At 41.2% G+C, this 23,194-nt stretch overlaps 1 protein-coding gene across 4 annotated transcripts in view; it reads right to left on the bottom strand.

The window, feature by feature from the left end:
• Positions 1–739: 739 nt before the first annotated feature.
• The window catches only part of LOC139472960 (golgin subfamily A member 2-like), a 42,848-nt gene continuing 20,393 nt past the window's right edge, over positions 740–23,194 (bottom strand). For all 4 annotated transcript variants that reach the window (XM_071255437.1, XM_071255438.1, XM_071255439.1 and 1 more), the window contains 13 exons: positions 22,849–23,049; positions 22,376–22,463; positions 21,238–21,379; positions 20,054–20,246; positions 18,808–18,921; positions 17,548–17,706; positions 11,094–11,219; positions 9,056–9,194; positions 8,140–8,216; positions 7,714–7,816; positions 6,547–6,653; positions 5,057–5,258; positions 740–4,040 (listed from right to left, as the gene is read on the bottom strand). In XM_071255437.1, the coding sequence (XP_071111538.1) occupies positions 3,676–4,040; positions 5,057–5,258; positions 6,547–6,653; positions 7,714–7,816; positions 8,140–8,216; positions 9,056–9,194; positions 11,094–11,219; positions 17,548–17,706; positions 18,808–18,921; positions 20,054–20,246; positions 21,238–21,379; positions 22,376–22,463; positions 22,849–23,049 (2,016 nt within the window). In that variant the 3' untranslated portion in view covers positions 740–3,675. The remainder of the gene's footprint in view (positions 4,041–5,056; positions 5,259–6,546; positions 6,654–7,713; positions 7,817–8,139; positions 8,217–9,055; positions 9,195–11,093; positions 11,220–17,547; positions 17,707–18,807; positions 18,922–20,053; positions 20,247–21,237; positions 21,380–22,375; positions 22,464–22,848; positions 23,050–23,194) is intronic.

The following is a 23,194-nucleotide window of genomic DNA, read 5'->3' as shown; positions in this document are numbered from 1 at the left end:
GTACATCTTATTAAGTGCAGGAACCTTCAATAACTGGGAACACATTCACATTCAAGATCAAATATGAGGAAAGCTAAATCAGCAATGTGCATGGTAGTGATACCATGTTAGAGTGATTGATGCATGCATACACAGACTGCCATGAGGCCACACTTGGCTCATTGTGAGTGAGTGAGTGTGAGTATGGTTTTACGCCGCTTTTAGCAAGATTCCACCAATATCACGGTGGGGGACACCAGAAATGGGCTTCACACATTGTACCCATGTGGGGAATCGAACCCGGGTCTTCGGCGTGACGAGCGAACACTTTAACCACTAGGCTACCTGACTGCCCCTCACTTTGCTCATAATCAGCTTCCATACACTAAGGATCAGTTCTGCACCATGGCTTCCATAATGGTTGAAATTCCACTCCTTCACAGGTTCATCATATTTGCCAGGAGGTGTTTCCTTATTTATCAACAGCAAAATGAACCATTTGTGGAGACAAATCCACAACTTGGTTTATAACAAAATTCTTGTGGGCTCTCTCTTGCACTCACATGCACAAAGGAAGATCAACAAAAGTACAACATGAGCTCCAGATCACAGAAACAATGGAGATGCTCTATCACAGACTCCTGCCATCTCACAGCCTTTCAAACACATGCAGCAGTATTCAGCACTGTGTGCTGGACCCAGCCACACAAACAACAACCTCACATTACCGGTACTCACAAGCTGTAGGACAGCGCAAGCTGTAGGACAGCGCATGTTGAAGTACTGTTGGGAAAAACTGAAGGGTTGTGTTTATGGTTGTATATAGCCAAGTTGTAGCTTCTCTCTGATGCTATGCCACCCACTGTGAATTGCATGTCCCCTTGAGGTGTGGACTTGGGGTGGGGTGGAGGGGTCGGGGGGTAGGGATGCCAGGGAAGGGTGCATACATGTGGACTCAGGGGGACCAGGGAACCTGTTGTTTCACTGACTACGTTAGTGACACATCAACCCTATTCAATCCTGACACTGTGTCAGGTTTAAAAAGAAAAAGGACAGATTACAGAAAGGATCCCTTTTTTAACAAACCAAATTAATGGCAAAGATTGCAAAAAGAGTTACGGTTCTTAATAAAATCAACTTGATCGTCTTTATAGATTGAACAATAAGTTCTGATGGCAGAGATACAATGCAATGAGTGAGCTAGTTGGGTTAATGCTTCAACTGCAAAACCCACAGGTGTTGTGCTGACAAAGCAAGAATTATAATCAGGGCGGTTCTATATAAGGATTCTGGTAGGGATGTCACAAATTACAGGGGTCACACGATACATATCTCGATACAGAAACCATGATACATATCTCAATACTGCATATACAACATTTTGTGCGGAAAACCAAGTCATTAGACTGAGAATAGAGTCCATAGACTTCCTCATAAAGGGAAAGAAGGACAGCGGATTAATACCCAACGACATGGCACATTAGTTAAGCCAACTATTCTGTATGAGAAAATAATAAGAAACAAACAACTTAACATAGTGTATTATGACAGGCAGCAAGGAAAAGCTGGTCAGTCTTGGTATCGGGCCAGTTTAGTATCCGAAAGACAGTCAAGAAAGTTATGAAGAATTACCAAAATAGTCTGTACTTGCTTATTGATATCGATGCAAGATCCACAAGGACAAACAATATGGGAATAAATGTGAATCGATGCCAAATTAAGTGTATCGGGTATAGTATTGTGCAAAGTTTGCAGACGATGCACCTGTGTTCCGGTGAATGGCAACATCACTAATTCTGACAATGGCAGCAGCGTCTCCCTCTGGTGCTGTACATATTGAAAGCAAATGAATAATGCTGCATACATTGCATTGTAACTAGGTGGTAACAATGATGAACTACTGATATTATTTGCAACCCTTACCACAAAATACTGTGTGGATACATGGAAAGCACTTCCTGAATATTAGATCCACACAAGGCCAAATAGTTCCAGTTCTACACAAGGTGAAAGTAGGTATTTGATTTCCAGATGGTGCATGCACATAGAATAATTTTCTACGAAGATGTAGTTTGAGAAAAAAATATATACCATATTAGCCGTAATAAGCACCTTGGTGGGGATTATTAAAACCATTAAACAAGTTAATTTATCTCACCTTACATTAAAATACTAGCTTCTGAATGGATAAGAAGCAGGCAATTATTTTCCATGTTACCTACTCATGTTGACCACTGAGAAATCAATTGGAACACACCTTAGGTAATTTGCTTATCTTGCATAAGTATCGTTGAGCTGAAATGAACTGTTTATCCGAATGCATTGGGTAAAGGGAAGTAACTCAGTTTATTTATCAAAATGGCTGAATCAAACAGTTTTTCTCCGTGAAAGTTCGGACATATATTCCGTGTCTGTAGGAATGAATAATGGCTCGGGGTATATAGGCTCACACACAAGGTACATCACACCACATGCCCCTCGAGATAAGTTGCCAACTTAAATTATTTTCAGACAATGAGCGGTAGTGGACAAACATAGTTCAAACATCGATGGCACTTAAACCTTTTTGATAATGGTAGACAATTACAAACACTACACAGCTAGAGTGATTCTTCCTTAAAATACACACAAAAATACAGACTGTCACATCAAGTAGGTGGCGCTAATAAAAATGACCTTTCAGAGTTGGGTGCTTAATACGGCAAGTATGGTAGTTCTAACAATGAGAAATAAAACTGATGACAGCCATTCGTACAAACAAAAGTAAAAGCTATGTAATGACTAATTAAGCATGTGAAATAAATTACCCTCTTTGACAATCATTTGGCTGGATAATTTTAACATTTTCGTATAAAGTGACTGATGAAAAAGATTTCAATTACACATATACATTCATTGTAATAATTTATATTATTTTCCGTATAAGTTTTTTTATTCACATCTACCCGATGACTTAAGTTGACTGATATTTAATACAGTATTTTGATGAAATGAATTGTGTTTGCGGCCTCAAATGGATCCTTCTAACCAACAACTTCGTGTTGCAAATGGACAATTCAATGGCCATAACAACATAAAAGCAATCACATTAGAAGCTATGAGCCCACTCAAAGCAAATCTATGACACACCCAATATATGATGGCATAATTGTGTCCATAACTTGACAAAGACGAGAGAACATGGCAGTCAGAAGATTCTTCCACAGCGTCACGTACAGAGTCACGTACAACCAGGGCAAAACAGTTCTTTAACTTTACACTCAAGTTTTCTGTCAAACATCTTCGTCTGAGCTAAAAGTCAGCATCAGTACATACATTCTGTTTTAAACAGACAGTCCTTCCTAGAAGAAACATATTTACAGCATCTGTCGTATTGCAGTATAGTACACACGACCATTCAGACTTTATAACAAGACTTCTAATACTCGATCAATCCTGAATCCTGAATCCTGAAGGTAACCAACACACACATCCACAATGTTCTTCCGACCATTCCCAGAGAGTGCTGTATTCCGACCCCACATCCAGACAACGCTAGAATGGTCAGTTTGTGAGTCAAGGCATGGTTACTGATCTGCTTCACACAAACAAAGCAGGTAGTTTTGTGGCGTGGGTTTCCAGCATAGCCCAACCCAGTCGTCTTGTCTATACAATATCTTACAGTGTATGTACATATCTACAGAGATTGTGCATCTGTTAAACAATATGGATTGGCCCTTGACAGAACTTGCAGGGTAGGAAGTTTCTTTCTGTGAAAGGAGGTTTCTCCACCAGATTGGAATGGCCGATTTCCGACAGTAAATGAAGAATTCGGTGAGCGGTTTGGTCCTCCTCGGGAAGTGTTCGATGCATATGTTTGGTGCCGTGTGCATGGTTTTCCTTATGAATAGTCATGTCTGTGTCCTCTGTGTTTAGTGATTGGTCGGGGGATGGAGTGTCGGTTAACATTGGTTGGTTGATTTCTTCAGTGGGTGTGGCCGAGTCGGTGTCATGGGTTCCACCCACTATAGGCTCTACCTCACTCTCGCTGTCGCTCTCCGAGCTTGTGTAGTCGGGCCAATCTAACAGAAAGAACAGAAAACTTTGGAAATCAAAGACTCCACAACAGCCTGTGATATTTCCCATCCAGTGAGAACAGTTACCATATTCGACGTAATAAGCGCCCCACTCTAATAAGCGCCCACGGCGTTATTTGCTTATGTAATGGTTAGTGAACAATCCCAGTTAGCACCCTTTCCGATTGATCAGTGTACACAAGACATATTTATTCGTGTATAATACACACTCGTTTGTCATATGCACCCTTAATTATGGGCAATTTAATTCTCGAAAATATATCTATCGTGTATAATACACACAGATTCTTCTTTCATATCATTTCAGGCTGTCAGCATAAATCACAAAATTAACAATCTTTCAACCTCGTTTTTAATCTCACCAAAATTATATTCTAATAAGAGCCCCCTATTTCTAATTTTGAGAGCACCCTGGGCGCTTCTTACGTCGAATACGGTAATCATAGTAACACTAAAATCTTTAGAAAAGGATACATAAACACGAAAGCAGACTCAAAGCAAACAAGTTTTTGTCAGAGACTGATGCCACAGCATTCAAGTACTCCTTAGCCAAAGTAGCATTTAGAAATTTACACAGGGCATCAAATGATTTGTTTGTTTGTTTGTCACACTCCAGATGATCCAGTGACTGGTATCATGAGAATTGATCTACACAATTTGCATACAATGACATGAATCAACCAAGTCAGCGAGTGATCGATCCCATTAGTTGTCACTTGCGACAAACATGGGTTGCTGAAGACCAACTCTAACCTGAATCTTCACAGATTTGGAATCAAATGAAATAACTTAATGTAAATCCTATAATATTTCATCAAGCTCATCAAAGCATCCAATTATTTTTATTACATGGATCAAAACAAATTTTGAAGACCTTGTATGAAAGCTTCAGAGTCAGCATAAAAAATACATGTAGTCAGCGCTGACTATCTGACTGCCATACTCTTGAGAAAAGCAAGGCAAATTTCCCAGGATAGCTTATTAAATTGTCAGAATCTTACCGTAGTTATTGTTGATGCCATTCGTCATTGCACTCCTATGATGGTGATGCTTGTGGCCCGTTTTGTGTGCAAGGGAGGAGTTGAGATGTGGCTCGAGGTCGGAGATGTCGGGGGGTCTGGAGGCCTCTTCTGTGTAGCTGTGGAGCATGTTCCTCTCTCCCAGCAGCTGCATCACTAGGGCCTGGAGCTGGCCCAGCTTACCCTGCAACACAGATACACATCACGTACAGGTCAGTAGCCTGGCCCAGCTTACCCTGCAACACAGTTATACATCACATACAGGTCAGTAGCCTGGCCCAGCTTACCCTGCAACACAGATACACATCACGTACAGGACAGTAGCCTGGCCCAGCTTACCCTGCAACACAGATACACATCACATACAGGTCAGTAGCCTGGCCCAGCTTACCCTGCAACACAGATACACATCACATACAGGTCAGTAGCCTGGCCCAGCTTACCCTGCAACACAGATACACATCACATACAGGTCAGTAGCCTGGCCCAGCTTATCCTGCAACACAGATACACATCACATACAGGTCAGTAGCCTGGCCCAGCTTACCCTGCAACACAGATACACATAACGTACAGGTCAGTAGCCTGGCCCAGCTTACCCTGCAACACAGATACACATCACATACAGGTCAGATATACAGTTACATACAGGTCAGGTATAGTCACATACAGGTCATTGGCCTGGTCTAGCTTACTCTGCAACACAAGTCAGAGATATACAGTCACATACAGGTCAGAGATATACAGTCACATACAGGTCAGAGATGTACAGTCACATACAGGTCAGAGATATACAGTCACATACAGGTCAGAGATATACAGTCACATACAGGTCAGAGATATACAGTCACATACAGGTCAGAGGCACACAGTCACATACAGGTCAGAGATATACAGTCACATACAGGTCAGAGACATACAGTCACATACAGGTCAGAGATATACAGTCACATACAGGTCAGAGATATACAGTCACATACAGGTCAGAGGCACACAGTCACATACAGGTCAGAGATATACAGTCACATACAGGTCAGAGACATACAGTCACATACAGGTCAGAGACATACAGTCACATACAGGTCAGAGATATACAGTCACATACAGGTCAGAGATATACAGTCACATACAGGTCAGAGGCACACAGTCACATACAGGTCAGAGATATACAGTCACATACAGGTCAGAGACATACAGTCACATACAGGTCAGAGACATACAGTCACATACAGGTCAGAGATATACAGTCACATACAGGTCAGAGACATACAGTCACATACAGGTCAGAGACACAGTCACATACAGGTCAGAGATATACAGTCACATACAGGTCAGAGATATACAGTCACATACAGGTCAAAGAATCAGAGTCACATACAGGTCAGAGACATACAGTCACATACAAGCGCAGTGGCCTCGACTGTTGGTCCCATCTTGGTGCCCTTGTAAAGGGGCTTAAGTACACCTCATACCTGCATTTCCTCCCTATCCCGGGCCAGTTGGGTGATGTAATCGTTCTTCTGATGTTCCCGCTGCTGGAGCAGCGCCCTCTGGTGGTGGTACAGGGAGATGTATTCACCTACAACACAGAACAAGATTATACAGCTCACAGCACACGAAGTACTTTGTGTACTTTCTGGCGACCGAGGACTGAAGCAGTACATCCACATCCTACAAATGTTCTGACCAGAGGTTTTTACTTCCCAACAGCTGTATTTCTTACACACATTTGTGGCAAGGCATTGTTCATACAACCAATAATTAAGCACTTGTAACTTCATTCAATGATGCAAATCAGTTGATGACATAAAGTTAGTGAGTGTTTGTTTTTGAGTTGCTTAACACAGCACTCAGCAATATTCCAAATATATGAGGTCAGTCTGTAATTAATCGAGTCTGAATGAGACAATCCAGTGATTGACATATGAGCATCAATCCACGCAATAGAAATACGATGACATGTATCAACCAAGTCAGTTAGTTAGTGAGTGAGTGAGTGGGGCTTCACGCTAACATATCACATGTGATATGTTATATCACAGAGTGTCAGCTTAATGTGGGCGGAATTCTGACCCCGGTCTTCGACATTAACGACTTTGGTGAAACCCAAGAGCAGAACAAACCAAGAAACAGTATCGAGGCAAACCAGGATTCAAACACATGATCACGGGTTCCTGGCGTGCCCCCAATGAAATAAACAATGAGAGGAAAATTAAAATAGATACGCTGTCTGTATATATACCTTAGTTATAGGTTTTCAGGCGCTTAAGAACAATCGTAGTATTCTCTCTTATCACATGAACAAGTGTAAAACATCTCATTCACTTAGTAAAGACTACTATCTCTTGAAAACACGCCATCATCTGAGTATGTACAATGTCTGTGTGATGCTACACCAACCGTTATAGCTTGAGTAATCAAGATAAACATGAATACATATGACGTCTAAAAAACTATGACCCAACGATAGTTGTTACATAGATCACGATGAATCGATGTGTGATTCTATTTTTCAATGAAAAGGTCATTTTCACTTTATCCTGCATTGTTTGGAGCTTAAGGCCTTTCAACATGTTCAATAAGCAAACTGTGCAACCCATTGTTTGCACTGTTGACTTGAAGGGGGCAGGTATGTTTACCTATAGTGTCTGTCTCCCCCTGCAGCTGAGTCACCATGTGCTCCAACATGTCCGCCTTGTCTGTCAACTCCGCCTTGTCCCGCATCACGCGAGAATACTTATCCTGAAACAAAGAAAATGAAACGTCAAATTTCTGAACCAACCAACAGTAAATACTGAGATACCGGCCATTTGATATATCTGGAGAGGGCAATTCATTCCATAACACATGTGTTGCAGAAAAAACACATTCTGTCTCTTACAAACATCCCTGAGAGTACGAAATGCTTAGTCCCTGACATCTGGACAAAAAAGTTCCTTGACCTGTAGAGGTGAGGACCACAATATGTGAGTTAATACCTGCACTAATTATCATCATTATTGACACAGTACAATATGTGGTTAATATGTTTATGAATTATGTGATTTGATTTCTGTTAAGCTCACCTGAATCATCTCCAAAGCCATTTTCAACTGGTCATAATCTGCTCTTGTGATGATGTCGTTATCAAAATTCATTTGATCTGAAAAAGAAGAATCATAGAAGCATCAGTTGGGAGACAGTGACCGGGGACAGTGAGTGAATATGGTTTACGCCACTTTTAGCAATATTCCAGCAATATCACGGCAGGGAACACCAGAAACGGGCTTCACACATTGTACCCATGTGGGGAATTGAACCCTTGTCTTTGGCGAGACGAGCAAACACTTCAACCATAAGCCTCTCCCCCCCAAAAAATGTACACAGAGAATGGAGACTGTGAATGGGGACAGTGTAAGGCCAAAGTTAACAGTCACAGAAATTGGTCACAGAGAACGGACACAGTTAACAGGCAAAGTCAATGGACACCAGCACTAATAACCCTGCTAACAGACTCAGACTACAAATAAATGGAAATGATTAAAAAAATGATTTTTGGACCTCATTTGGTAAACATGGAACACGGAGTACCAATTTTAACAAATCCTTTTAGATCTCAATTCAGCGTAAATACTACTGGTCTAAATATTTTCTCTTAGGGCCAACTGAGCACATTCACACCCAGATATATAATGGCATTGTCACCATATTGTCAGGCCATCTCCACATGGATACCCACATCTTCAGATGCATAACAATTGTATCATTACTGCGCTCTACATCTATTAAAGTAAACAATAAAGTAAATAATAATAACAAATATCGAAATAACTAAAAATTTCCCAATTTACCTTAGTAGACCTTTTGATAAACAATACACTTCTACAAGGCAATCTAAATAATCATGGAGCCTTTCAATTCATAATGTCCCTGGAGATGTGATGAATGAAGAGCATATATATATCTCTAAAAACAAATATTTCACTTTGAAGCAGGCCTCACTTTTCCTAAGAATCTCCTCCTGTAGATCGGCCACCTTGATCCCGAGGCTGTCTGAGAGGTCCCTCTGCTCTCGCAGGTTATCCACCAGCTGACTACGCTCACTCTCCAGTTGCTGGATTGTCGACTGTAGAGACTCCATCTGAAACAGATAAACAGTTGAATTCCGCTGCGTAGACTGAGTCATGTGTGTGAATGTTGTTTGATGCCACTGTCCGCAATATTCCAGCTATATCACAACCGCCTGTAAAAATATCAAGTCTGGACCAGACAATCAAGGACTATCAGAACAAGACAATCCATGTCATCGTGGTACAATAACCCTGTCACCAAGTTTCATCACCCAAACTCTCTTTTTGGCTTTTACAACAAGAATGGGATACTGGGCAGGGGTCCGGAAAATTTAAAATCCCAATCGGACATTTACATTTATGCCACGCCCCCTTCAAACAGCGTCTTTTAGTACGACTTTTTACACACAAATTACAAGTTGTTACGTATTCATAATATGATGAATTATGAATTGTTTCAATTTAAATTGTTTAATTCACCGGACAATTAATAAGAAATAATATCATTTTAGATATATATGGAAAACATACGTTTGTTTCTGTTATAATAACGATCTGTCAACGTTGTGAACGGTCTAATTAATATTCATGAGTCTGCTCAAGTGTACGCATTGTAACATTTGGATCGAGACTATTATCCCATATTTGGTTATCACGTGACCTCACGGGAAAAGGTTTTTTTTTAAACTAAAGATTATTTAAAAACAAGACAGATAATATAATCATAAATCCTAAACTATCGTTGATAGCAATAGTTATTTGAATACTTTTTCATCTGTACTTAATTATTGACCATAAAAAAATTTGATATCGATCGTCACAGAAAGCAAAATGGCGGTCAATCAAGATTCAATATACGACTAGCTACTGAAAACAATAAAATCGGCAAATCCTCATTGTATGTCAACCAAGTGAAAGTCGTTTGCCACGACTTACAAAATGAGCATTCAGACTTTGTGGGTTTGTCAGATCCGCTCGACTGATCTGCATCGGTCGACTGGCTGTCGTTACGTATCGTAGCATTGTGAGGATAATGAGGTACATCGATGATGCAAGGTATTTATGTACAGTTGTAAACACATTTTACTCAAATTAACAAGATGTTCTCAGTAATAAATCCTCGATTAATCAGTGTCAACTCAGTTTATTGCCTATTACAGTGATTGACCGATTGGACTATCATTCTAGGTACGATGTATTTACAGCAATCAAAACAAACAAAGCTTGTCAGTGTAGATAATCTTCATTGTGTTACAATCGCAGACAGAAATTGCTTAGTCCTAACTGTTGATCATGTCCGGTCAAAATTTAAGAATGTCCGGACAATACTTTATAAAAAGTCCGGACAGAAAAATTTAAATTCCGGTAAGCAATATTTTAAACCGGACATTTGAGATTCCCAATCGGACATGTCCGGCGCATATGACGGTTTCCGGACCCCTGATACTGGGGATCTATTCTTCCTTGGATGTTGTTTTGGTTGTTGTTTAATGCAACACTCAGCAATATTCCAGCTACATTAGACAGTCTAGTCATTGATATCATGAGCATCAGTCCACGCAATTGGGATATGATGACATGCATCAACCAAATCAGTGAGTCTGACCACCTGATCCAATTAGGCGCCTCTTACGACAAGCATAGTTGCCTTTTAGGGCAAGCATGGGTTGATGAATGCCTATTCCACCCCGCATCTTCAAGGGTTCTTCCCTGGAATCCCCACTGGGATGTCCCAAACCAGGACAAGGTATTTGCCTTCAGTGGCAATATATATATATATATATATATAGTGGCAAGTAACTTTTTCATATCCACAATAAATGTGTTCTTGAGTTGCAACTGTCTGTGCCCACTGATGCCTTCTGGTTGTGTACAAGACTTCCAAATACAACGCTTTACTACAGCAATCAACGGGATGTACAGGACTTGACAAGCTGTACGTTAGTGAACAGAACAACAGTGAAACTAACCACACCGTCTCTCTTGGACTCATTATCGGGGTCAATGGAATGTTCAGAGTTGGCCTTGACCTCAGTGGCCTTGATGAGCATGGCGCGGAGCTCTCGGTTCTGTGTCGTCAAAGCATCCATCATGTCCTGGGAAAGAAAGGGACATTCATGGTTAGTCAGGATTGACAACTGCATATTTCCAGCCCTTTTTTGTACAAAGGGACTACAACATCTACCATTACAAACATGCACTTACAGGGTTCACCTGATGCAGCTCTTACTGACATCCAAGGTCAAATACACTTGAAATGATATCATATGCTTGTATAGCATTAGTCACAATAGGCTCACTCCCCAAAATGGCTAAGATTGTTTCACACTTTACCATTACTGACCTAGCAAACATCCTCTTGCCATTTACATATGACAACATGGCATACTTCGTTTCCACCTTATTGCTACAGTTTCCCGTCTATCAGACTCTCAACAAACAAGGCTGATCATTGGACATGAGGGAAGGGTTATAAGTTTTTATTATAAAATATGAAAAGATTTACAAACCTACTAATGCACACACTTTCCAGTGAACCTTACAGTTGACCTTGACCTTGACCTCAGTTCTCGGTCCTGCTATGTACCAAGTTTCATCAAACTTCAACACTTTGTTCATGTTAAGTTCTCTTAGTATCAGGTTTCACACCTTGAATTTAGATTGCACTTTGAAAATTAGGTTGATGAAAATGAATCATGTCTTGAAAAGGTTGTACAATTTCCTAACCTACCCCCCCATCACAAGTAAAGGTGGAAAGAAAATTCAAGGAAACTTGGTAGATATCAGAACCAAGAACTGAGGTCAAGGTCAAGGCCAAGGTCAACTGTAAGGTTCACCGGAAAGGGTGTACATTAGTAGGTTTGTAAATTCATGCACTATTCTTTCTTCTGAGAATACTCTGCCCCTCTGATCTCCTCTTATAAGCATGGCGGCTTTTGTCCACTTTTGTCTTCACAGTGCAAAAAGGTTCAATGATATTTATACTCCTTGATCTACAACAAGCTTATGAACATGACGCATGATAGGCAGTATTAAAAAAGAGTCAGAATGTACACTTTTAGGATTAATTTGAAGATGAAATAACTGACCTACAAAGCCAGCTCAATCAGCAAGTAAAATCATTAATCATTAGACTGTTAAGGTATATGGGTCTTTGTAATCACCAATGAGGGAACACGTCTGCAACGGTCTTCTCCTCCAACTTCCAAATGACTGACATGATGTCACCATAATGCATACAATGGGCTTCAGTAGGAAGTGCTATATAATGTTTTGTTTGTTTGTTTGTTTGTTTGCTTGATGTTTAAAGCCGTGCTATGAATATATTGGAGAGTCATGAACTACTGTGTCGCTTCATCCGCTGCTGTGAATATTCTAGCATTAGTTGCATTATGATGAAGAAACAGAATAAACTAAAAATATGTTTGTTTTGTTGTATAATGCCGCAATCAGCAATATTCCAACCATATGACCGTGGTCTCGACCAGACAATCCAGTGATTGACATCATGAGCAGTAACCATGCATTTTGGATACAATGACATGCATCAACCAAGTCAACAAGCTTGACCACCCGTTAGTCACCTCTTACAGCAAGCATGGGTTGCTGAAGACCTACACTTGTAGGGAATCAAACGGCCTTACGATAGTAGGAAGCGCTATACAATGTATAAAGGAGGCCTCGATATGTAGTGTCTTTTGACATAAAATATATCAACACAGGTTGATAAACAAGATAAAAGTTGAGGCATATCCACTTTTATCGACAAGTGTTGATATAATTCATGTCACACGACACTCTGGTGAGATTCTATTTATCATCCAAAATCATTCTTCCAGCGTATTCAGTTTCTAACCAGTAATAACCAGTGTTTTGAGTATAATAAGTACAGCTAACCAGCTTCAGTGGCAGATTAGTGATGTCATTTGATTATGCCGTCATGGTAACACAATGGCCTGCAAAGCATTGTGGTGCAATTTAGGGGGCGATATCTCTTTGGAGAAAACACTTGATCTAACCCAAGCAATATCGCCTGTGGAAGCAAGTTTGGGATGATAAAAGTTTTTAAAAAATCACACAAAAACAATTCCAAGTATCAAAAGGAAGAAAAGTGTTAAAGTACAAAAAACATACTCTATGAAAAAAACCAAAACCAAATGCAAAATGATCCCAAAATAATGGGCTAGATAAGAGTCTTACTTTCAGTGTGATTTCTCATATGTGCCAGTATTGTTTAGCCAAATATACATACACAAATTGAGAATGGACGCAAATAATGTTACTAATATATTAATTACAAGCAGAGGATCATTATTATTCTAGTAGGTCCTGATTAATTTCATATTGTGAGAAGGATCACAACAGTGAAAGTTATGAATTAACATGTACACGGTCTACTCATGAAGCTGTGGCAGATGTCAAGTTTGTGTGATGTTACATTCAATCATCTTCCTGAGGCAAGGGAGCGAGCTGACTGTAAAAGTCCAGTTTCCACCTTTGCCAAACTTCCGGGGTTTAATTGTTTGATAGCCATTACTTAGACGTTGATGGATGAAAAGGGAACGTTTCGGTGTGGATCCTTATACCGTTGTCAAGCAAGACTGGATGAGGGACATAGTACAGACTATATATAGTAGGTGGAAGATTAACAGTAGAGGATTAACAGTGACAACAGTTGCATACATGAGTGGGATAACATGAGTGAGTGTTGACAACAGAAGGATAATACCGTCACAACACGTTGGACAGAGAACATATAGGTGGAAGCCAATGGGACATGAAGCAAATTAAACAGGACAAGTGATTATTGCTTGATGAGTTCATTGTAGGCAGATGGGATGAAATAGCCTTGATCTCTGTTGATTGATGGCTTGTGGCGGCCAATGTGGACTGCTTTTGTTAGTTTTCTTATAGTGAAATCATGGAAGTTGTTGGAGAGGATTTGGACGTTGTCCCAGTTGATGTTGTGATTAGGACAGTTGCTGATATGGTCCGAGATGGCTGATTTACAGTCTGATTTAATGGTTGATGATGTTTTGTGCTGGTGTTGATGGGGCAGGATGTTTCACCTACGTAAGATTGGCCACAGTTGCAGTCAATTATGTAAACTACACATTTAGGCTCTTGGGGGTTGGTTGTGTTCCTGTCGTTGGCTCTTAGCAGGGTGTTGAGGGAGTCCTCTACTGTTAATCCTCTACTGTTAATCCTCCACCTACTATATATATTCTGTACAATGTCCCTCATTCAGTCTTGCTTGTCAACGCTTTTTACAGTATTAAAGAAGATGTTATTCATAAATTTGTGTCTACCTTGTCACCTGGGGTTACTTTTTGGCTGGGCAATACTCATATTAGACACAGGGGGCGCTACGATCGAGACACGAAATTCCAGCACGGTTCGGCAAGAGTGGAAACTGGACTTTTGTAGTCAGTTGACACCCCTGCCTCAGGAAGATGCATTCCATAGAATGGAGAAAGACTAAACTATCTTAGATTAGACACACAGAAAGGGTTGGATATATTCATTGATTACTTGTGTCTGATATAGAGCTAACAGTAACAGACACACACAGAATAACCAGAGTTAGTTGCACACACATGTAGACTGCTGACAGAGCAGGGGATGAGTGAAGAAAAGAGGTGATCATTTTGTGACAAAAGGGCAAGCGTTCCCACAGCAGGCAGCACAGTAATCATAGTAATAATACAATGAAAAGAGAAAATTTTCTTCATATCTCAAATCCATTTCATGATATTGTTCAACATTTCTTAAAATCTATCTAAAACATCTTAAAAACTGTTCATTTGTTAGTGGTGGAACGATACACCGTGCATTGGTGGATCACGATTTTTTACTTTAAGTATAGATCACATTCACACACTTAGCAAAAATATTGATAGAGGATCATGAACAAGGTATGATATGTATCAGATCATGAACAAGGTATGATATGTATCAGATCGATCATGAACAAGGTATCATGGTACATAGAGGATCATGCACAAGGTATCATGATACGTATCAGATCACGAACAAGGTATCATGGTATGTAGCGGCCTGTGAACAAGGTATCATGATATGTATCAGATCATGAACAAGGTATCATGATACGTATCGGCTCATGAACAAGGTATCATGATACGTATTGGATCATGTACAAGGTATCATGATATGTAGCGGCTCATGAACAAGGTATCATGATACATATCGGATCATGAACAAGGTATCATGATACGTATCGGATCATGAACAAGGTATCATGATATGTAGCGGCTTGTGAACAAAGTATCATGATATGTAGTGGCTCATGAACAAGGTATCATGATACATATCGGATCATGAACAAGGTATCATGATACGTATCGGCTCATGAACAAGGAATCATGATACTTATAGGATCATGAACAAGGAATCATGATACTTATAGGATCATGAACAAGGAATCATGATACTTATAGGATCATGAACAAAGTATCATGATACGTATCGGCTCATGAACAAGGTATCATGATACGTATCGGCTCCTGAACAAGGTATCATGATATGTAGTGGCTCCTGAACAAAGTATCATGATACATATCGGCTCATGAACAAGGTATCATGATACGTATCGGATCATGAACAAGGAATCATGATACTTATCGGATCATGAACAAGGTATCATGGTATATAGAGGATCATGAACAAGGTATCATGGTACTTATCGGATCATGAACAAGGTATCATGGTACATAGAGGATCATGAACAAGGAGGTATGATATGTATCAGACCATGATCAAGGTATGATATGTATCAGATCATGAACAAGGTATCATGATATGTATTGGATCATGAACAGGGTATCATGATATGTAACGGATCATGAACAAGGTATCATGATATGTAGCGGCTTGTGAACAAGATATCATGATACGTATCGGATCATACAGTCGGTGTATCGTCCCAGCCCTATCATTTATCATAAGCCAATAATGCTGAATCCTATGGGAAGCCTCATATAGAAAGTACAAGATGTATTGTAGGTGAAATTAGTGACAGTCTTACCAAACGTTCCTCTTTCAGGCGCTTAAAACCAGAAGTACACATGCATAAGCACCTGTTGTAAGTTAGCAGTTGTACCATCACCGGGGCAACGTGACTAAGTATGTCAACTTTTTCATCAAAAGGATGGACATAGTCATTGCTGAGAGATACAAAGTTGAACTGTTGGATGCTAAGATTGTTCATTACAATATATTGCTGCTGACAGCTACGCTGTTGCTGATGTGGCATTGAGCAATAATCATTCATAGCAAAATAAAACACAGACAAAAGAGAGACATTCTGACGAGATGAAGATGTAACTCATTCAAGATGCTGGGGAAGTCTGTCATACAGTTGACACAGAGGACTACATATGAACATGCATAACAGATAACATGCACTTGGACAGGAATATTGACAAAGAGAGGACGCTTTGACTGCCATGCTTACTAGGACTGGGATGGGTTACTCGGGTACTCGTGTCGGGTGGGTACTGAGTAGGACCCAAGTACCCACAGGACTACCTGGACCCGTGGTTAGTCACGTGATATATTGTTTAATGACAAAACGTATAAAAAACTGTATGGTCACACTACAAGTCACTAATGTTTCTTTCTGACTAAGCACACATTCCTTCTGACTTTTATATGTTAGAAAAAAATATAAAATTTCATGCAGTAAACATCAGTGTATGCATGACCAGATCGTTTTATACATGTATCTAAATACAATTTTTTCCAAATCGGACAGTTTGTACCTATCTTTTGAGACCTATCTTTTGAGACCTACAGCGGGTACCCACGTAGGGTACCCAATAGAGGGGTGGGTACACGGGTAGTAAATTTGTCCCAGCCCTAATGCTTACTCATCTTCCCAAGGCAAAAGTCTTGTTTCCACCCTTGCCGACATACAATGGAATTTAGTGGCTCAATCGTAGCATCACCAGTGGCTATTACAAGTTACATCTCTTTTGGTATACTCGTGAATTCCAGCCTAGTTCGGCAAGGGTGGACACTTGACCTTTATAGTCAGTCAACTTCCTTGCCCCGGGCAGACGTGATAGTGAGTGAGTTTGGTTTAACGCCGCTTTTAGCAATATTCCAGCAATATCACGGCGGGGGACACCAGAAATGGGCTTCACACATTGTACCCATGTCGGGAATCGAACCCGGGTCTTCGGCGTGACGAGCGAACGCTTAACCACTAGGCTACCCACCGCCCGGCAGACGTGATAACACAACTTGATGGGATACAGGTGCAGGTTTTTTTTTCATTCAAATTTGGGAACTGCCATTTACTGCAGACTGGGGTTTGAATACTGGCCCCTGAGCTGGTCTAGATAAACCCCGGAAATGCCACAGCTGAACACTGAGACCAGCCTGTGTTAGTCTCTGACCCACCTGTGCGGATGTGAGTTCGTTCTGCAGTGTGTCGACCAGCTGGGCCTGGGCCTCATAGTGCCGCAGTCTGTCCTGGATCTGATCCTGTTGGTACTCCTCCCTCTGGGAGATGGACACCACCTTCTGCAGCTCCGACATCTCCCGGTCCTTGCTGCTCACCTGCAGCACATTGGAGACACAGTCAGTGTAACCGCCACAGTCGGTGTAACCGTCACAGTCGGTGTAACCGTCACAGTCGGTGTAACCGTCAGAGTCAGTGTAACCGTCACAGTCAGTGTAACCGTCACAGTCGATGTAACCGTCAGAGTCTGTGTAACCGTCAGAGTCTGTGTAACCGTCACAGTCATTGTGTAACCGTCACAGTCGGTGTAACCGTCACAGTCGGTGTAACCGTCAGAGTCGGTGTAACCGTCACAGTCGGTGTAACCGTCACAGTCGGTGTAACCGTCAGAGTCGGTGTAACCGTCACAGTCGGTGTAACCGTCACAGTCGGTGTAACCGACAGAGTCTGTGTAACCGTCACAGTCTGTGCAACTGTCACAGTCGGTGTAACCGTCACAGTCGTTGTGTAACCGTCACAGTCGCCAAAACTTTGATACACATGCAATACACTAGTCTGTCTACTTGTCCCTATTATGTATTTTGGCATACAAGTTGAGGTAAGGTGAAATGGGGTTTAACGTCGCGACCAAGATTATTGCACTCCTGTTTCTACTAGTCTGGCCAATTTAAAAGTGCTAGCTAACTGAGATACCATGCCGCAGTTTAACATAAATACCCCACTCAGACACAGTATACTGACTCTGTGCTGACCAGTCCTTGTTTTAGTATCTTAATGCACCAGACAGGGTAACAACAAGTACAATCTATTAATGTCTTTTGGAATGATGGGGTTGGAACCTTAGACCTCCGCTCTCCCGGCGGACGCTCTACCACTAGACCATGGAGGCGGTCTTGGCATACAGTATCACACATTGGACTGAATAGAGATACCTATAAAAATTAGACAATCAGAGAAAAGAAAAAGTATATTTCTCAGTGAGATTTCCAAAATATTTCTGACATATCCGTGTTCCTGTATTAAGGACCACTGTGGGTAATATACACACTAATAACCACCAGGGCCCACTTGCACAAAGCGATCTTAGTGTTAAGATGATCGTAACTCCCATACTTTAACATAGGCTTACAATAGTCGTAGCGCTAAGATCGCTTTGTGCAAGAGGGCCCAGGTGTCTTGGTTGAAATGTAGTTTCTCACCGATTCTCTGAGGTCTTTGATCTCATCCTCCTGCTGAGCGAGCCGCTGTCCAAGTTCGTTGCCGGAGTGTTCCTCCCCCTGAAGCTTGGTCATCATCTCCATGTTCTCGTTGCTCTGAAACACACAACGGACACTTACATCTCACAGATGTACGTATTGTGCCCGATTTCCGATTCCAATGGGATCTGAACTGGGGCCCTGATCCGAAATAGAACACCTTGTCCACATCGCTAAAAAGGTTACCCGTCAGCATGGTGTCGAAATCTTAAACTGTCATTGTTGTCACAGATCTTCTGGACCTCTATACAGTTAGAACCTAACCCTCTTGAGCTCTGTATTAACAGCATGATAAGAAGTCTCCTTAGCCGACCCATCTTCTGTTTCACTTTGGTCAGCTTCATCTACTAAAGTCCAGTTTCTGCCCTTTCCAAACTAGGCTGGAATAATGGAGTTATATTTTGGCTGGACTAACAAGTCGATGCACGGTCCAATCAAAATAGTTTAACAAACTAGATATCTGGTATATAAACAACTTGGTGACTGTGTACTGTTAACTGGGCATCACCAGGGTTAGAAATTGGCACTAGTCCTATAGTCCTTGCCAAACTGCCCAACAGTAAAGGTATCCTAAGGACTAGTAGAATTTTGACATTTTTAAAGGTTTTGCTATATGCTATCATTATAAGGACTAGTGGACTGAAACTGTTAGTTTCTACCGCTGAATCACCAGATATTTTCCAAATCTTTTCATGATTTTAATCAAGGTGCTCACGTGATGTGATGCCCTTCGCGTTATATTACAACAGAAAATTTTGATTATTGATCCGATCATCTTGACTGAGCACCGACATATTGTTTGAAGCAAAAGCAAGTGATATGAGAGGTGGAATCTGATTGATTGGTCAGTAGGATGAACATTGAAAGGACATAACTGGAAACAGCCACTGGTGGCGCTACGATTGAGCCTGGAAGTTCCAAACTAGTTCGGCAAGGATGGAAACTGGAATTTTACAGAATTTTGCTTCGGGAAGATGTAGCCGACCCAATTGATTGGAGTGTGGGAAACAGTTCTGAAGATGCAGCCATCCCCCATATGTCTTGTGATGGCATCATGGTAATAGTGATGTAAAAGTGGTCTCATGCTAACTAGCTGTTGAAGTTACACATGTGTGTCTCTAACTGGGATGCAGGTTCCAACAGTGGACTTTGTTTGCAGCGGATCAATAAGGTTCTACAGTAGTCTTACCAGTTTGACGAAGCCGCTCTGCAGTTCCGCCAGCTGCTGCTTGAGGTCTTTGTTCTGGGTCAGAGCGCGACTAAGAGCTGTCTTGTCACTCTGTATGTTCTCCAGGAGCTGAGCCTTGTCTCCGGCCTCCTCCCCGAGAGTGGAAACCGTTGACTCCAGCTCTGAGATCCGTTCCTCCTTCTCCTCCAGAAACCTGCAGCAGTAGCAGCATAGCTTCAGATGGGTGACAATACATAGGGAGCTAGTGACTTGTGTTTATGTTAACTTGTGCTTAAGAAAGCTGCCTTCTAAGTGGCTAACGTTGACTTCCTGTTGGTCATTTCATTGGTTGGTCATAGTTCGCGAAAGGTTGTTCTGATATGACCTGTAATGGGACGTCCTTGGCGATATCGAGAACTTGTATCTGATTTTAATGAGATTGAGGTAATCTAAGCATGTGATTAATCCTGTTTTCTTTATTTAAAGCATTAATTGTTTATTGTTTAGTAAGTTTATCTCTACAGCCGTTGTAATATGCAGCTGCCAGATGACTCGTCTCACATCAAAACGCGGGCTGTGTACTCGTGGGCAGATGACCACGGAGTAAGCTGATCAGTGTGTCTGATTAACGAGACTGATTAATGAGTGATTTTGGTAATTCTTTGCAAATTACTTGTGTCGGACTCGGAGTGCCGGACTGTCGGATTGACGGGTCTAAATAGCAGAGATTTAAACAGTTCCCATCATTAGTGTCGGATAAAGCCGAATGTCGGATTAACGTCTTTTACGAGGTTCGGCAACTTGACTGTAATTGAGTGTGTACATAATTCTGCTGCGTCAGAAATTGTCACTAGTCTTTGCCAAACTGCCCAATTGTTAAGGTTTCCTACAGACTAGTAGAAATTTGCCTGTTTTAAGTGTTTTACCAGATGTGAATTTTAAGGACCAGTGGCCTAAAACTTTTAGTTCTATCGCTTTAAACACTGATAAATCTGTTCATATAACCATATCCATTTTACTCTTAATATGACAAAATGTCACACAAATGTCAAAATACAAGTGAAGTAAGCAATATAACTGTTAACTACACAGTGACCCCAATATGAATATGCTACAAGCTAACCTCACATGAAATATGGAAATAGTGTTGAGATATGAAATAGTGTTGAGATATGAAAAAGTGTCTCCTCTAAACTGTCACTGACCTGCTGAGCTGGGCGTTGTCTCGGACCTGGGCCTCATGTCTCTCTGTCAGCTCCTGGTACTCCGACCTGACTCGCTCCAGCTCCTCCGGTACATCGGCAGACACACTCTCCTGCACCGGTCGCTCAACCACCACTGCCTCCTCTGAAAGACAAACGTCTTCAATGTTTTAACCATTGTGCTATCCCATTTGCCTAAAGGGAAACTAGAATGTGCTTTTTGTAAAAAAAAACATGTCCCCCTCCCCCATCCCACCAATGCTATTTCTTGATACGTCAGTTCAAGTTGTTACTTTCAATGTGTTTGCAAATCTGAAAACAATAATTACAAATTTGAGCCTGGCACAATAATGGTTTCTTGCAGAAATATTCATTAGCTGCAGAGTTTTGGTGGGAAACAAATGCTATTTGTTTGAGAGACTATGTCAAAATTATTTCCATGGAAATATAACAAATTAAACAAATTACATATTGAAAAATATGAAAAGGCATTTGTTGATCATGTGGTCTTTTCATATGTATAGATATTCACTAGTTTGAGAGTTATGGCTCGGACACAAAGTCTAGAATCCTTTGAGTCAAAGTTGAAATTGTTTCCATGGAAAGGTATCAACAAATAATTTAGAAAACTTTCATAATATCAAAAGGGCACCAGTCAGCAATGCATGTGTGAAATCCTGTTGAAAATCATTGAATGGTTTTCAAGTAATGGCCCGGAAATGAACCCTACCCTCATTTGAGACTAAGTCGAAATTGTTCCCATGAAAACATAAAAAATAAAATAGCAAAAGGTACCACTTAAGCTGATGAGTAACGCATCCGCCAAGTTGTGTTGAAAAACATTGAACTGTTTTCAAGTTATCGCTCAGAATAGGATGGGAACTCCACCGGGACTTGAGCCAAGAACAAATATGTCTACCCCGCCCCCACCACACCCATCCCCCATCCCTTTGAGTCCAAAAATGTTCTAAATTGAGGGGAATGCTTGAGGTCTTCTGTGGTATTTGAATCTGGCGAGACTCTCAATCTTGAACTTTAAACTTGAGGGTTATGACCTCTTGACTCTGCTTTGTTAATTCCAGACAAGATGAGCCATACAGCCATACAAGGCTTTGTAATCTTGAGTGAGCAGTGTACATACCCAGCTTTCTCTGCAGCTCGAGTGCGGAGGCCTCCAGGTGATGTTGTCTGGCCAGCAGCTGCTCTCGCTCCTCCGCCATGCTGGACACCTGGACAGAGACCAAACGTTATCTTCAACAGTCACAGAACAGACTATGCAGGACACAGGGACCTGACACAGTCCACAGACAAATATAGTAGTGGGAACCTATTCTGACCTGGAGTTTCAACGGGGACCTGACACTGTCCACTTTAGTGATCTCTTGCAAGTGGTGGTGGTTTTCTAACGCTGGAGTCAGCAACATTTGAACCACATCACCAGCAGGTCAATACTCCAGTTTACACCTTAAGAACCTTTAGGCATGAAGACACAGAATCAGCTAGTCTCCAAACTTGATCATTCGATCGTCTTTAATCAGACGAGCATGATGTCCTGGAGACTCCTCTGTCCTGGAATCTCCAAAGAGCTATGTCTGTAGACTGTGTCGTGCCCACCTGTTGCGAGAGCTCCTGGCTCTGTCGCTGCAGCTGTTCCGTGTAGTGTCTGTACTGCTCCGATATCTGGTCCCGCTCGGCGGCCACTTTATGGAAAGACTCGTCATACTGGTGGATTTTGGCTATCAATGTGTCCCTCTCAACCTGCAGCTGCTCAACCACTTTCACCGACTCACTGGAAGTTTCGCTTTCACTTGAAAGCTGAAAAACAATCAGAATGATGTATATATCTGTTTTAGTTGTAATATGAAAAACTACTGACACAAAGAAACAGAAACAGAAACTATCAATATACACAGTCCAGAGTCAAGCATGAAAGGGGTCCTTGTTGTAACCCTGAGGCTGA

Source organism: Haliotis cracherodii, unplaced genomic scaffold (assembly GCF_022045235.1).
Source record: "Haliotis cracherodii isolate W230 unplaced genomic scaffold, xgHalCrac1.p SCAF_26, whole genome shotgun sequence".
In the NCBI taxonomy this organism is placed as follows: domain Eukaryota; kingdom Metazoa; phylum Mollusca; class Gastropoda; order Lepetellida; family Haliotidae; genus Haliotis; species Haliotis cracherodii.
Note: the sequence above shows the minus strand (reverse complement) of the source record. Positions and strands in the feature narration are given on the sequence as shown.